Source organism: Pezoporus wallicus, unplaced genomic scaffold, assembly GCF_028554395.1.
Source record: "Pezoporus wallicus isolate ANWC-B61680 ecotype Strahan unplaced genomic scaffold, APGP_CSIRO_Pwel_v1 contig_2908, whole genome shotgun sequence".
Lineage (NCBI taxonomy): Eukaryota > Metazoa > Chordata > Aves > Psittaciformes > Psittacidae > Pezoporus > Pezoporus wallicus.
Genome location: NW_026642179.1, coordinates 1,301,681 through 1,319,052, shown reverse-complemented (window position 1 = coordinate 1,319,052; position 17,372 = coordinate 1,301,681). Strand labels below are relative to the sequence as shown.

The 17,372-nt window shown below is 38.0% G+C and overlaps 1 protein-coding gene across 1 annotated transcript in view; it reads left to right on the top strand.

Moving 5' to 3' along the window:
- The window catches only part of PIK3C2G (phosphatidylinositol-4-phosphate 3-kinase catalytic subunit type 2 gamma), a 208,370-nt gene that overhangs the window by 61,742 nt on the left and 129,256 nt on the right, over positions 1 to 17,372 (top strand). Inside the window, exons 14-16 of the mRNA XM_057428016.1 lie at positions 6,174 to 6,288; positions 8,067 to 8,197; positions 12,646 to 12,834. Of these exons, the coding sequence (XP_057283999.1) occupies positions 6,174 to 6,288; positions 8,067 to 8,197; positions 12,646 to 12,834 (435 nt within the window). The remainder of the gene's footprint in view (positions 1 to 6,173; positions 6,289 to 8,066; positions 8,198 to 12,645; positions 12,835 to 17,372) is intronic.

The following is a 17,372-nucleotide window of genomic DNA, read 5'->3' as shown; positions in this document are numbered from 1 at the left end:
AAGATGTCCTCATCCCCAGCAAGCTGACGTGTTCTGAGTATAGTCAGAAGCAGAGCATTACAATAACTTAATTGGGGAACACTTGGGGACCTTTGCAGGTAACTGGAATACACAAGAATACTGTCCTTGAGGAACTCTGTTGTACTAGAGGCTTTCTATAATTCAAATCCCAAGGGAATGATTTTTAGAAGACCTGAAAGCCTTCAGCAGCTTGTAATATACATATATATATATTTAATATATGCCATTGGAACAAGCATGTTGATTTTCATTAGATAAATCACCAAGTGATTTGAAAATTTTACTGAAAAATGGCTCCATTCTTTCCTGGTACACACAATCAGCACAATGAAGGGGATAGAGGGTAACTTCTCTTTCATCTGCTGTATAATTGTAGAGCTCATTGCTGAAATGACCCTTCAAAGGAGAAATAAAAGTTCAGTTGTTGGGGAGGAATGATTTAGGAACAGCATGTCCAACACCCCTTAATATGATAGCTGTGTCATTTACAATTACAGTAATTACTAACACAAAGAAGCCTAAATGCTTTTTCCTCTTTCAGGCAGCCACAGCTCCACAGAATTAATCATTAACCATGATTACAATTGATAGTCTGACTGGTTTAAAAATAAGGATAGCCCTGAAAATTTCTGAAATGTGAAATTTGAAAATATCTGAACATTCACCCAGCCTGCTTTTCCTTTTCTTTGGAAGATGATTTTTTTTTTGGTAAACTAGCTCTCAGAGTTATCTACTTAGGCGGCAGCAGGATTTAACCTGACAGGTAATTTTTAAAAGGTAATGCTATCAGTTGAAGTAATTGAGAAGCAACAGTAGGACTTTGAGAGGCCTTTTCCTGCTCCACAAAAAATGCAAGTTGATAAAGGTTTTTATTTGATTCACAAATTTTGTGGAAAGCATAAACTGTTTGAAGTGAACCCAGCTTCACTACCCTTGCAGCTGGAATGGAACTAAACCTGGAGACTTATTTCAATAGAGTGTTTCTTAACTTGAAAGTATGTAGCAAGAACAGATTTGTACCTATAATGTCATGCTAATGTGTCAAGAATACCTTATATTATTGCAGAGATTATGGTATTAGGGTCCCTAAATGAACAAACTTTGTAAATGTGTGTAAAGAGATTAAAGAAATCTCACCAGAAAATCTTTGACAAAACATTTCTAACTTGAAAAATAACACTTTCTCTAAAGAAAACTTTCCTTAGGGTTGAATTTGAGTTCTAAAAAGTCTTAACATTCTCAAGTCTAAGATTTAATTTACAGGAGAAAGGACAGAAATAATCTCTTTGAAGAAGCCAGTAACCCTGAGGTATTTGCCTGGGTCATCAAACATCCTTGTTCAAGTTGTTGTCCCATTTGGTCACTGAGCCATTCTTCTCAGGGTCAGCAAATATGAGTACAGAGCATGGCCTCTTTTTCTCTATTCAGATGTTTTGGGTTATTCCCAGATATTACTTAGGAATCTTGATCTTTGACTGCCCTATGGCAATAGAACATTTTATTTTAAAGGACTTCTCTCTTTAAATTTGATATCTACGTTCTCTTCCAAAATGCTTATTGTCATTGTATGGCTGCTTCTCTCCTTTACACTCCTATTCCTTGTTTTACTTTGAACTGAAGATGAGGGAAAACCAACTTATTTTAACATACAAAGTATACAAATTCCTTTCATGTGTTTCAAGAAGTGTGAAGTGTTTCTCATGCTTTTGGGCAAGACCATGTCAAAGTCCCTTGCCAAGGCTGTAGCCGTTTTTTGAGATTTTAATTCTCCAGTTCTCTAAAAAAAATACTGGCTAAGCACAGTATATGAGAAATATATAATAAAATAGAATCAAATCACAGCTGTTTAAATAAAGCATATTGCTTACTATTTAGAATTTCATATTTGCAATCTCTTCTCCATACCTGGCCCATGCTGAAATGACAAAATACTTAAAAATGTTCCCAAGAATCTGGCCTGTTTAATTTTGGTGGTTGTTGTTGTTAACAACTTGTCAGTAAACAAATATTTAGTAAATTTCAAATTTGCTAAATTTTCTGAATTCCAGTATTATCTCTCACTGTTCCGGCGGTTGTCTCGTGAGTGTGCTGACTTATGACTATTTGATGGATATACAGGGCAGCCACTACACTCAGTATCAAATGCAATTGAGATTGCTGCTTATCAGTTTTGCATCTTTCTGTGCAAATAGTCTCAGTCTTTACAAAACTGAGTCCCTGCAGATATTCTCCAATCTTTGCCTAAGTATAGTTGTTTACCTTAAAATTATTGCTTGTAAACTTATTTTTTAGCTTTATGTTTGGGGGCAAAATTAGGAAAGAATAAGGAACATAACTGGAAATTTGTTCTGAAAATCTGGAATAATCTGATAGTTTTGTATTTGCTGTATTTAGCACCTTCAAATTTATGGAAATTACCTAAACTAGAAACTCTGGGGATGAAAGATGTGGTCCTTATAAATGTCTGTAGAACATTTAGCATTCCTTTGCAGCTGAAAATTGTATCTCTAATTCAAATTTTCTAGAATTCTGTAGTATTTATAATTAGAATAAAGTAGTTATGTCACAATATCATTCCAGTGCAGAGTTAAGACTTCTTGGTCCATAAGATATGGGGGTTTTAATAGCTTAGAAGCTTTGAATTTCCTTTAAATTTAAAAACAACTCTGAATTTATGAGACTTATAATGTCAGGTTTTGTGATAATTACATTATTTTTACACTATATTTTGTCCTCATTTTCCTGTTATGTATGATCTAAACAGTCCCTCTAATGTTATGTATTTTTGGGAATTAACACAGTATTAACTATTGTAGCTGCCTACTTGACCAGTAGGTGAACCTCTATATCCACATTTTTCATCGTTATCAGGTAGCTGACTTCAGTGGGCCTAAATCAATGCCAATAAAGCCCTTGATGGTGCAACTGTATCAAGAAGTCTTATTAGACAGAAGAGGCAATTTGAAAAACATTTGAAAGCCGGTGTACCAACTTTGCATTCCCTCACATCAGAAAACTGCTGAACAGTTTAGTGATGCAGAGCTAATTAACAAATCAGAAATCCATCACCTGGGCAGCCTGGGAGTTGTAATGTCCCCCACATTGCCCATTGCTCCGACTTGGCAGACTCTGACACCACCATTTATTTTGAACTGGTATTTCCAAATCAGGCAGAGCAAGCAACAAAAATTTCCTCTTGCTGGGTATGGGGAGGGATGTGTTCTACATGACTTCAGGACACAGGTTGATTTTGTTAATTTAGGATAAAACTTGAGCTGTCCTTAAATAGCAGTGTTCTCTTCTGTAATAAGGTGTGGAGCTTATTTTGGTTGCGGTAAAAAATGAGAGCCACGAATCTGTGTAATTCCAGGGCTTTCCATCTGTCCTGATTCTACATGAGCATATAAATAAATAAATGGCAGTAGGCACAGAACAGCAGTTGTTTATTCACCTTCTGATGTGCTTGATGCTGAAATTGTTACATGGAAGGCTTTGTCTATGGCGTGATTGTCATACAGTCTTTACAAAGGACAGTATCACTACCTTCACCTTACAGATGGGAAAACTGGCAGGCAGAACAAGGAGTGAGCCGCCTGAGCTCATCAACAGAACCAGGTAACACAGAGGAATTTGTCTGTTCTATAAAGGTTATGGTTATCACATTCGTGAGGCTACCTCCTTCCTTTTACGAATGGATCCCGCATGTTCTCCTCTTTCTTTCTCTTTTTCTAAAAACGATGACGCATCTTTTTACTGTTTCATTCACCTGTGTGGCCACTGTTATTGTTACATTTGTGTGTTTCAGAAGCAGACCCAGTCCTGAAGAATGTTAGCACAGTGTCCCAGAGATTGCTAGGGAAAACTGTGCTGCAAAAACACACACTGTATGTCACAGTTGTCAGTGCTTCTTCACAACTGTTAAAACATGCTTCCTGTGTTTACAGACTAGGCTTAGTCCAAAGACTGATTTACTGATTGAAGATACATAAGTTGTTCACTTATTTATAGTGTATAAATTAGGCTACTCTATTTACAAGGCATAAATATGTATCTAGTTCTAAGAAACAAATCTGTACTATCAAAGTAGTTTAATGTCCTTGGTTTTACTCACAGTCCTGTCATTTGCTTTAACATTTGAAGTCTTCTCAGTCCAGCAAAGACTGGCTTTATTTGCTGTTTCTCCAGTTAGGACTCTGAGAACCTACCTTATCTTATTCTTCCTTATCCTCCTGGAAGGTCTTTGGCCTCAGCTGTACTGGGTGCAAATTAGTTGAAATAATAAGCTCAGGAAATGCCTCAATTAAACACATATGTACAGTGCCTCTGACGTCTGTGGTACTTCTTGTATCTGTCTATAGAGGTTTCCCAGGACAAATATTCACTATATGCATTATTTTTCTTAAAGCCCACTATAGTTTTAGAGCACACTATGAAAGTGATTAGTAGTAATGAGAGCTCAAAAGGGTAACTTAGTATTTGTGTCCATTCAGTTTTCAGCTACTCCACTCCCTTTTAATAGAAGTACCAATTAGTTCCAGTTATGTTGTAAATCTCTGTCAACAAAAGAGTGGTTCAAGAGATTTGACTCATTTATTAAAGGTCATCTGAGGACAAGCACAGAAAAACAACTTTGTATCACCACTGATTAATTCACCATTCACATTAGTGACCTAATTGTGAAAGACTTCAAATTAGACAACTGCTTTCCCCCAAGTACTATCTTTTTCACATCACAGTTCCTTTTTCTACCTCCATTCCCCAGGAAACGTACCTGCAGCTGCAAAAGAAACTTCAGAAAATGGCTGTCAGTAATCCCCCTAAGCTGTGTTTTCACGATAACATAAAATATTTGCACTAACAACATGAATAGAAATGAATAGCAAAATAGAAAAATTACCTCTGAATTTGTTTTACAGAGTGTTGTCTATAAAAATGACTTTGCAGGAATTTCTTATTTCTTCTTCAGATGATTTAGCAACAGTTTATTTCGGTTTGCAATTCAAAGCTGCTTTCTTACAGCAATATTGCAAATTCATGCTGGGATCAAAAAGTCCATCTGGGTTCTCTTGTACACCTAACATCCTCATCTCAGGTAAAAGCTGCACACTCAAATCTCATCTATGTGGCTGGCTGTTTCTGCTGCAGTGGGCAGCAGAGAATCTTGGCTCATTTCCTTGGTTGTTTTGACTGAGCAGTGCTTGGAACGATCGCAATAAAAATAAATATAAAAAAATAAAAATAAAAAAAAGAGTGTTGAACATAATAAAATTTCTGACCTCACTAAGCATAAAGATATGGACAAATTGCAGGGTAAGTCCAGTATACTGTATCTTCCTATATTCAGGTACTATTTTCTTACTTTGAGTGGATTAGTTATGATTAGAGTTTACCTGAATTTTCTAATTTTATTCAAGTTCTCTAGACTGAATTTTATTGACCTACCAAATCATGCTGGTTTTCTTATCTGCAGACCACATGCATGCCTGTTTCTGATAAGACTCTTGTACTTGTAGCGCTCAGCGCTCAGACTGGTACTTCAGGCCATAATCCTTCATCTGTCCAAAACCCTGTATGCAGTACATATGGACAAACTACCCCACTCAAACTCCTTTCAGCTATTTGGAGACTCTGATACCATATTCCCTTTTCCCTGCCATCTACACATAAAATCAGCAAAGATCCTTCAAGGTTGCAGTAGGTTACCATGAGTTTGTTCTTTTTGTGGAATAAATTCATACCACTCTCCACCTTATACAGTGTGTTGACACTTTGCAATCTTTGATATATTTGTCCTCAAAATTAAATCTTGAAGTAGAAATACGGTATTATCCTTCTTTCACACCTAACTTAAATGTCAAGTCCTGTCACACAAGAAGTCAGTGGTAAAGTGCAGAGCTGACCTAGAATGTCTTGGCAGCATGATTTGTGTCATGATCCCTGCAGCTGCACAGATATGACTAGAGCAGTGAGGCCATCAGTATGCAACCTCTACTTATCTAGGCCAGTTTTTTATTAAACACATAAAGATAAAAGGTTTGTTTTCCTTTCCCTTGTTTTTTAAGCTATCCAGTTCCATGTTCTTTGATGTAATTTCAGTAAACCCTGTTCAAATTGTCTCCAGTACCCAATGCAGTAGTCCGTGTGTGTTGCAGGCGGCTTATTCATGGAACTGTGCTACTCAGCATGACATTGTACAGCAAGCTTACAACAACGATGATTACCCCAGGCATCTGCAGTACTGATACACCAACCTCAGTAACACTGCAGGTAAGAAAGTGAGAAAGCAAAGGAAAAGGTTGTTTTCTAACAAAATTCAAGAAAAAGGGCTGTTCCCACAGCTCATCAAGACCTCACAAATTACAAATCCTATTTCCATTATAGCTGCTCTGAGACAGCATGTTAATTTTAGTGGATGGAAGTCTGTAATTCTGCACAGTGGCAAATATGTATGATACTTTCCATATCAAATACCACCTCTGAGGGCCAAAGAATGTTTTTAAAGGGTCATTTTTGTTGGTATAATCTTGGTTCCAAAAATACTTTTGGCACAAAATAGTAACTTTGGTACCTGACTTATAACTGCCTTTTCAAATCTGAGCTTTTTTTCTGAGTTCTATTGAATTGCATGCCATTATAAATATACAGCTTGCAATTAGACTGAGTAGCATAAAGGATTTGTAAAGGAACTGGCTACAAGCAGTTGTCAATAAGCATCAGTATAGCTCTCTCTTTATGACTACATGCTGAGCACCCACTCATTCTGGGCAGAATGTGCTCGCAGTATTGAAAATGCATTAGATCTGCATGGTAGTTTTGTCACCTTTCCAGTTTGAATTAGCAACTGGAAACTTCAAGAGCAAAGCCAATTGTTTCCTATATTAAAAAGCCAAATGACTATTCAGAAATGACATGTAAAAGCAGATAATACAGATAAATGAGGCTGTCCTAAAAATAGCCTATTTTTAATAGAGGAGCAAATGGGGATTTTCTAGTCTGAGAACTTCAGTCAAAGATGGTGCCTTAAAATATCTCCCCCTGTTAATAATGAAGGGCAGTTGTGACAATAAATGGCTATTAATTTGTAATCTCTCTCTACTGAAAGAAACAGAACAGGAGGATCTCTCATTCTCTCCTCTTCACTTTCAGTTATTCCCATACATGTGATAGTATCATAATCTGTGAACATGTTGGAAATGTCATAAAGAGAGCTTTTCTGTTGTGACTGAGAAGACACATTTTGTATGGAATAACTTTGTTAACCTTTAGAAAAGTAATGCAGTTCTAATATGTATATTGAAAAAAAAAGATACAGATGATTATGATGTGCATTAAAAAAAAACAGCAAACCAGGAGGTGCAAACTGAGCTGAACTTGGAAGAACAACCTGAATTTTTAGCAAAGTTTATACTTAGATTATCAATCACCTCAAGCTTTTTAATTCCAGCTCAGTGTTTTCTTTCTATTTATCTTAAAAACATTTTCTTAAATTTCTGACAGCTATACCCAAGTGTAAGAAATGAAAAATTAGTAGATGCCATAGAATATATATAAAACTTAACATCCAGAAGTGAAATCAGGAATCTAATTTCCATCTCTTATGCTGGCAAACTAGATCAGAATTATGCCTACTTTTATGGAAAAAAAAAAGCAAAATAAAAAAAGAATCTACATTAATGAAAGATTTCCATTTAAGAACCATCTCATTTAAAATGAAGATAGGAGGAAAAAAAAGAAAAAAAGGAAAAAATTATGTCAGCTGTAAGTTCTTAGAGTTTGGATAAAATTGAAATACAGTGGATGAAATTCTCCCAGGAAAGTTAGTGGCAAAGCTCCCAGTGATTTTCATGGGCTGAGTTTATCACCAACATATTTAAGTAATATATTACATAACAGTGAACAGCCTCAAAGAGTTAACCCCTCTTCTTTCCCTCATATTCTGTATGCTTCCTGTACAAATACAACAGATCATTTTTTGACAGTTGTATCTGTGAATAAAGGTGGCTAAAAGGACTTCTGACTTGTTTTTGTTCTGTTTTTAAATAAAGATTGACTGTCCAGAAACTAATTTGGAGTTCATTAAACCTGAACCTGAAGAAAGAAGAGATGATCTTGAAGAGCCAACCGAAGACTTCCTGAAGCATATTGCGAGACTTTCGCAGATATGCTCTGTCTTGCTGTAAGTTGTACCCAGCCACCCCTGCTGATTCTTGGCTTGCTGTACTTAGCCTATTGATCACAATTAAATGTATCCAATTCTATGAAACCAAAATTTTCCTCTGAGAGAGTTTAGCTTGATTGATTTGAGTGGTAGCACCTCTAAATGGGAGAACAGATTGCAGCAAAGCCTAAATAAGGCCCTGGAAGTGACATTGTATTTTACCAGTTTACAAAATAAACTAATTTTTGATTCAAAGGATAAGATTTTCAGGTGATGTCATTAAGTCTATATCAGCATAAGCAAGAAATTTTTGGGTTCTGTGAAAATCGGCATCCTTTAGTAACAGTATATTTGTACTTCAGATATTTTACTTAAATGGTATATGATCATTAAAACAATCTGTGTCAAGTTACAAGCAAGGAAAGAAGTATGGAAATTTTAGCTTTCACAGAAAGTGGATAAAGATAGAGTGAAACAAACCACACTATATACCAAGGCAAATTAGTATGCTCAGCTATATCTATGTTATAATATCAATTAGGATTGTGTACTGCGTGTAATAACTTTGGATATAAACAGAGTGGAATTGGGAGCGCAGGTGATTAGAGAGCCATTGTACCAGTCACAGTTCATTGTGTGGGTTAATCCTCCATCAAAGGCCAAAAGGTACAGTAGTTGTGCAATAACTAAATAACTTAAAGCTACATCAGCCATCCCAGTGTGGTATGATGTTATTTGTTAAGAAGACTTTTCTGTGCTGATTTCTATGTTGGTTTCTATGGTATAGATTAAAAACAGACAGCTGCATGGTTGACCAAAAGGCTGTTGAATCCAGTAGCGTTATGAATCCTGATTCAGCCATTAAGGAGGTGGGCTGTGTATTCCTGATAGGAATATCAAGAAATCAGCACAGGAAGAAAGCAGTACCTTACCAGCACACATACAAACGTGCAGCACTGACACAAAATGAACATGCACAGCCTGATTCTGTTCCTCCTGTCTGTCTGATCACAATCAGCATCTGCTGGTGGAATATATACATATAATATACATATACATAAATATATATGGTTTTATATATAGTGTCACAATAGTGAATGCTCCAGTATTTGTGCTCAGAAAGTCTGTCCAGTAGCTGGCCCCAGATCTCCCTATTCCCCCAGCTGCTGGAACCCAGACATGCAAGCCCCCAACGTTCACAATCACTCGCTTTAGTTGCTGGTACTTGGCCCTCTTCCTATTACACAGACATCTATTTCTCCAGTAGCTGGTCCAGATATATGGCCTTCCCAGTAGCTGACTGTCAGACCCCTGTCTTTGGTAGTTGGCTCAGATCACTGGCCACCATGATCAGCCAACATCTTTTGGCTGTCGATTAGTGAAAAGATCAATGGGACTGAAGGAAATTAACTTCACCATATGGCTCTTGTGCTCCTCGCAGACCTACACTGTATGCTGCTTTATGATCTTTGCTAACGTCACCAAACCAGGCAAGACTGGGGGAACCAAGACCAAGAGAATTCATTTATTACTGCCTTCTTGGCTGACTTCTGGAAACATTCCAGATGTGAGCCTTTGATTCCTTTTAGGATTACTGCATTTGAAATATAAAGACCAGAAAACTAGCCATCTGATATCATGGCTGCTCTTAGAATGTGATACATCCTGCTTGTGAGCTGTGGCTCCCAGAGTAAGGATCAGAGACTGGTTTGAAGTCAGGAAGATGACAGTCTCGTTTCTGCCATCTTTCTTTTCTTTGGTCATTGTTTTTCTTCTACCATTTACTGCTCTTTCAGCTTTTTGATTTTGTTTTTGTTTTGTTTTTGTTTTCCTTTTTGTCACTTAGCTGATCAGAATGTAGTTTGCCTACCAGCAGTCATGAGTACACTGTTGCTGTGAATTGTGATTAGAAATGCTACTTATGAAGGGGAACGAGTGAAACAGGCCTAAAAAATTGCAGAGATGCTGCACACTTTGCTAGTCTGCTCACAGGAGAGAAACTTGCAAGTGAGAATCAGTGCTGAGAGACAGAAATTTCCATTTGCTAGCTTTGCTGCTTTTTCCTCTTTTTGCCTTTTGACTTGTTCTGATTTAGTATTGAATATGAACAACAAAACCAGCCCAGAAACATTTAAATTCAAATTTGCCATTTCGCCCCACAAAAGAAATAATTAAAACCAGCTAACAAAGCTTTCATAGAAGCTGTTTTCTTCATTTAGCTAAACGAATTAATTAAAACTTTTAAACTGAAAACTGCTGAGTTATTTAAGTTTTGAAACTTTGTTTTTATTTGTGTTGAGAAGGGAGCTATATATTTTAATATAGCTGTTACATGGAGGGAAACCTAGATAAAACTTTACCTAAAAAAACAAACTGCTTTTTTATCAATAGAGGCTTCATAAACATCTTATCCCTATTGAGCCAAAGAAATGTCCTTATTAACGTAACAATCTTCAGATGCTGTACATATGCAAAGTACTTATACCATTGATCTTAAATGTCCTGTTATGTGTGTTACAACTAAGAAGCTTAATATCCAAAACTAAAAAACCCCACACCCTACCATCTCTGATGTTTAAAACATGGAAAGAGAAAATGGCATTGCCTCTGGAGTGAAGTCGGACAGAGAAATCTGTTATTTAGAAAACCTGATACAAGGACTGATTTCTTATCTCCCTTTGCAAGCTGAGTAGAGGCTTTAGCTGCTTTAATCTGAACAACAGATTGTCTAGTTTGGAGGATGCTGTTTGAAAGCTTAAATTTCTGTTTAAAGTCAACATATAAAAGGGGTCGTTTAGCTGAACTGTCTTGCAGAATATCATCCAAATGCATAAGATTGCCAGACAGGCAATAAAGTCTCAGACCTACTTTTATCTCTTTTTACTGTGTGTGACTTCTTCACACAAAGACATCTATTGTCACAATAGACATGCTGTGAATTCTGAAGCTGTTACTTGAAATGGTTACCAAAATGGCACTTTCCTTGAAATGATTACTGAAAGCCATGACAGAATTTGTATCACAGTTAGGTTCATCTTCTGCATACGTTTATGAGCTTATTCTCCTAAAGGAATGAAATAAACATTCCCTCTTGTGGCAGTAAAAAACATGTCTGTCTTTGTACCAGTATTCTCAATTTCTAAATGCTTGGCAGTTCAGAATTACAGAGAAGAAAAGTTCTCTAGTGCATGCAGAGCCAAAGGAACAACTCATTGCTATGAGCTGTGAAAGTCACAATCTCAACAGAGCAGGGGTAAGATATTTTTTGGCTAAGAATATCCCAAAACATTGTAAATAAAAAGATGACCTTGAAAAGAATGTGAGCACTTGGATTTTGAGCCCTGCTTACACATCTGGATAATGAAATGCTTGACGAAAAAAAAGCTGTTTACTTACTGCCTTCAACAAGGTTTCTCACACCTTGCTCTGAAATATCTAGGTCCATTTAGTCATGTACTTAAGTAGATGGATGACCAGTCCGGTGAAGTATGACCAAGAAAACTAATGTTTCTCTTGGTTTCAATAATGATTTGCATGAACTGGAGATTAGTTTGCAATCTCCAAGCTTGCTGTTGAAGGCTCTGATACCAAATTAAGGAGAATCAGCCTTATAATTTAATATGCATGAGGCAGATATCTGAATTGTTGACAAATCAGAGGATATATAGCATAAATTATTCTGAGGCATTTCTTACTATGTTGAAATATGGTGTGAGGACTGGCCATTTTATCAATGTCATTTAGATATCTAATATCTCTAGGAGGAATTTGGTATTGAATTCTTCTTTGTAAGTAAGTACAGCGAAGCTTGGTATGCTAGGCCTTGCAATCAGACACACAAATTGCAGGGAGCTTTCTTTCACTTTTGCAAACTTGTATCTGTGCTAGGGATAATCACTGTGTGTGTACGCATGGGTTCATGTTCTTGTGTATGTGCATGGATGTGCCTAAACCTTATTTTAAATGTGAATGCGCTAAAAATAGACACACCTGCACTGAACAGTCGAAACAAGGGCAGGAGTTAAAGCTATGGCTTTCAGTGTTGTGTGTCTAGTTGTTACGGTGGTTTATTAGAGATGATGTGTAGCAGATGGATGTAACAATAATTTATCTGGTGATAACTGATCTTTTCTTTGTCTCTGTCAGAAAACCCCAGTAAAAACAAACAAACAAGACCAACAACAGAGACAGTAGAGAAGAAAAATGAGAGTGCTTAGAAAGTGAAATAACCATATATGTGTGTCTTTTTCATTTTTATATGACCTAAGGCTGAAAGATCCAGAGTATAAGTATCACTTTTCTTATAAAAGCTGGTCTGCAGAAAATGATACCCTACCCCAAGGAAAACACGTACTCGCACGAAAAGCAGTGTACTGTATGACTTGGCCCCTCTGTACAATAACTGTTGCTACACAAAGCTCCAGGTGGTTTTAATTTCAAACTGAATTTCTAATCTTCTCTTCCAGACTCTCAGAGCAACAGAAAAGAATCTTATGGTTTTATCGTTACTACTGCAATAATCAAAATTGCTCCCTTCCTCTGGTACTGGGCAGTGCACCCAGTTGGGATCGAATGACTGTGTCAGAAATGTATGCCGTGTTGAGGAGGTGGAAATTTTCTAACCCCCTGGAGGCACTTGGGCTTCTGACCTTCAGGTAAACGAAAATTAACCAAGTAGGAAAATAGCAATAAACAAATAATCACATGCTGATTAATTCATCATCATGTCATGCTGTGGTTCACTGACTCTGCTTTCAATTCTGTCCCTGTGTCAAAGTGAAGTTATAGTTGCAACTCTTGTGATGACCTTGAACTGAATATGCCAGCAATGCCTTCCTGGCTGAGAAGGTTTTCTGTCCCTCAGGATAATGAAGGGTATTTCATTCTCTCTAGCAGATTCAGTCAGTTTTGGTAACAAGAGATCACTTAGCACTTACATAGCGCTCTGTATCTTCAAACAACTGTACAGGCATGAAGTGACTAATGGGAGATAAGGAGGACTGAATTTGCTTCTAGATTATGACACTGTGTAAATACATACAGTCCCACCTGTAGCCTTTCTGAAGCAGATAGGATAAAACTTTGAAGTCAGTTCTCCACACTTGGAGTAAATTCTGTTGTGATACCTTATTCTACCTTGACTTCTTACACTCAGAGTTGATTATTGGAAGGCTTTCTTGATGCTGAAAATAGTCTTACCTGTGATGTAACAGGAGATGTCAGGGGACAGAATCTGTGTCAGCAGTTACTTTTCCTCTAGAAGGAGGAGAATACTTGGGAAGTATTGTACATTTAGTGATCTACCTCTGAAAATATTAAACATGCAGATGAAAAGGTTGAGCAAATTTGGTCTATCAAGCCCTTGCTTGTCTGGGTAAGCACAAGCTGCACCGGCTTTGCAATCTCAGTTCTGTGTTATGCATTTAGAAGAGCACCTCACCTAAAGCTTTACTTGAGAAAAGACTATATATACTCACTTCCATGTTATTAAAAAGGAGTTATTTAATAGTATAAAACTGACTATAGGCTGTCATTTCCCTCTAGAAGTGATTTCCTAAGAATACCTGGTTTATATCTGAACTGTTAGCAGTTTCACATTTGTATACATGTCTTTTTTTATGTTTTGCGGGAATGATGGAAGTGAAGGTCCTGAAAGATCAGGCTCTGGAGCATATTACTGTTCCTTATTTACCGTTACTAAAGTATTGTAATCCATTTCTAATAGGCAAAAGAGACATAGAAAGGAGTATATGGGCTGTGTATTTTCTTACACAGCACGGAACAGCAAGAGATTTTGAGTTTGTTTGTCAGAGCATGCCAGGCTTTCAGATTAGACCTTTTGTCATTTTTTGTTTCTGTGTATGAGTGGCATTTTTGCAAGTGAAGAACTGGATTGTTCTTTGAAGATGCAGCTCTGCATCAGGGTGTGGTGCAGAATATCAGTCCTGTCAGGTGCTTCACAGGATATTTAATATGACTCAGCCTGACACAGAGCTTCTCAGTGTGTAGTAGATAGAGTACACACACTTCCTTCTGGCTACAGCAGAGATTGCTGGCATGAAAAGATGGGAAGATGTCAGCACTTTTTCTCTCCTGGTGCCATCACTGGGAGTGGCTGGCACCTGCAGTCTTGCCAAAGAGTAAGTACTTCTGATCAGGATCTTAGCTGGTTTGTCCCTTTAATTTCTTTCTTACAAAAGATAACATCAGTCCAGTTTTTTTGCTTCATGCTAACACTACAGAAAGAAGTTCTGTATCAGAGTGCAAATCTTCTTAAAAAAAAAAATAATAAATGCTGCCCTTCATGTATCCACAATATTTTGTAGGTGCAAGAACAGCTGGGAAGCTAACCTTTGGAAACAGAGGAGCTACATTTCCTTAAGGATGTCTAGTTTCAGAGATGTCTGGATCACATGACTTAACTACTGAGAGATGTATATGCAAATAGAGTGGTTTGAAGGAGAGTACTTCCGTATAAATGTATTTCTGAGGTTTCTTCTCTTGGTTCTCTTTTTCTCAGATTTCAATCATTTTGAAAAGTAAAGTAGCACTGGATAGGGTCCAGCTTTCCTTCACCGTTACCTTCACTGACTTTGGATTTTGGGCTCCATAACAAGCTGGTTTTGAAGGTTCATTCATCTCTCTCCTGTGTTATGTTTGGCACTGACAATTCGTCAATTCAGTTCCTCACTTCTGTCATCCACAAAAGAGCTCTCTGATTTCTTGTGATTACTGAGACACAGCTGAAAGATCCAAGTTCGTATAAAACATGAGTAGAATGTAAAAGAAATGCTTGTTATATATTCATGTCTATTTTAAGGACTTGTGTTACCATCAGTATCAAGTCATAGGTAAGTATAATAAATTAGAGCTGATCTCTGCCTACATCTATTGTTAACATAATGCAAGAATGCAGGAGCAGCTGCACAAATCAGCCCAAAAGTCATCCTAGTGCATCCTGTCTCCAGTGATGGCTAGCAACAGTTATGTAGGGAAGACAATGAGAATGGGCCATAAAGACATGGTGCTGCTCTCCCATCTTCCAGTAGACTACAGCTCAAGAAATTCCTGAGACAGATTTTTTAAGAGCCCTCTTGTGTTTTTCTTCTGTGATTTTTTTCAAAAAACAAAATTGATTCCACATAAATACTCAGCTTTCAGAACACCCTTTGCCGGGAAGATCCAGGGTTCAGCTCTGTGTTGTATCATTTCTATGTGTCACAGTTTGCCACATTGTTAACAATACTATACAAGAGACCAAGAGTTTCCAATCACTCTGAGTTTTGCACGCTTCCGCTGCGAAAAGTTCAGTTTGCAGTGCCTTAAAGAAACCTGAATTTCTTCTGCAGGCATCAGCTTACTCTTTATACAGTTTAGAGAGGGTACTCAAAACCACTAGTTCCTTTTGCAAGCCTTGGACTGGAGACTAAATTATCCTTTTCCTCAGAGCCAGAAAGCAGCATCTGTCCCCATGATTAAGCTCAGGCTTATATTTACAGGGATAAAGAAATGAAAATCACTGGAGGTATTTGCTCATTGCGTGGGTTAGAAGACTGCATCACAGAGCTTAGGGGGAGATATCATGGCCCATCAAATCAAGCCCCGTTGTCATGCATCTGTGTTAGAAAGCTCTTTGCAACTTTCTGAAACTTCTGAATTGTTTTGTTCACTACACAGTTAAATGTACAGTTTAATAGGTGTTTCTTGTTCTTTGAGCATGTTTCTCTCACACTTTACAAGCACATTGTAATGCAGCCAAATGATAGCATATTTATGCAGTGGAAAGAAAGAGCTTTCATAAATTAGAAATACAATCATGGTGCATTTCACAGATAAGTTCAGTAGCAACCTTGCATCCAGTACTTGGAATAAGTGCATTGATTCTTAAAACTTCAGAAGCCAACAATTAAAAAAACAATTTAAAAAACAATGAAAGTTTCTTTAATCAATAAATACAAGATGGAGAGGATGGCAGGGGGATATGTGGAAGAAGATTTTACAGTCTGTTTTACCTGTAATTTCAGGGAAGGATGATCATAAGCCATTACCTAAAAAAATAGAATTTTCCCTAAGGCAGAAGTTATTAAGCTGGTTCCTCCTACTCAGCACTGCTTATTAGTGCCCTGTGCATTTTGTCATTGACTTTACTTACTGAGTTTGGTAAAAAGCCAAGCTTTAGTGGAGCTAGAGCTTTCTCTAGCTGTATTTACATTGCATGGCACAGTAACCAGGGAAGTAACACCAGTGCACTTGTTTATTCAGTGCAATTTCTTGATGACAAAAAGAAACCAAAGGCAGGAGACCTTTACGAGTGATGTCCCTCAGGGATCGGTGTTGGGACCGGTCTTGTTTAACATCTTTGCAGCTGACATGGACAGTGGGATTGAGTGCGCCCTCAGCAAGTTTGCCGATGACACCAAGCTGTGTGGTTCGGTTGATACCCTGGAGGGAAGGAATGCCATCCAGAGGGATCTTGACACGCTTGTGAGGTGGGCTGATGCCAACCTCATGAAGTTTAACCATGAGAAGTGCAAGGGTCGGAGCAACCCCAGGCACAGGTACAGGTTGGGCAGAGAAGAGATTCAGAGCAGCCCTGTGGAGAAGGACTTGGGGGTGCTGGTCAATGAGAAAATGAACATGGGCCAGCAGTATGCGCTTGCAGCCCACAAAGCCAACTGTATCCTGGGCTGCATCAAAAGGAGTGTGACCAGCAGGTCGAAGAAGGTGATCCTGCCCCTCTACTCTGCTCTTGTGAGACCTCACCTGGAGTATTGTGTGCAGTTCTGGTGTCCTCAACATAAAAAGGACATGGAACTGTTGGAACAAGTACAGAGGAGGGCCATGAGGATGATCGGGGAACTGGAGCACCTCCCAGATGAAGATAGGCTGAGGAAGTTGGGGCTGTTCAGCCTGGAGAAGAGAAGGCTGCGTGGAGACCTCATAGCAGCCTTCCAGTATCTGAAGGGGGCCTACAAGGACGCTGGGGAGGGACTCTTCACTAGGGACTGTAGTGACAGGACAAGGGGTAATGGGTTAAAACTTAAACAGGGGAAGTTTAGATTGGATATAAGGAGGAAGTTCTTTACTGTAAGGGTGGTGAGGCACTGGACTGGGTTGCCCAGGGAAGCTGTGAATGCTCCATCCCTGGCGGTGTTCTAGGCCAGGTTGGACAGAGTCTTGGGTGCCATGGTTT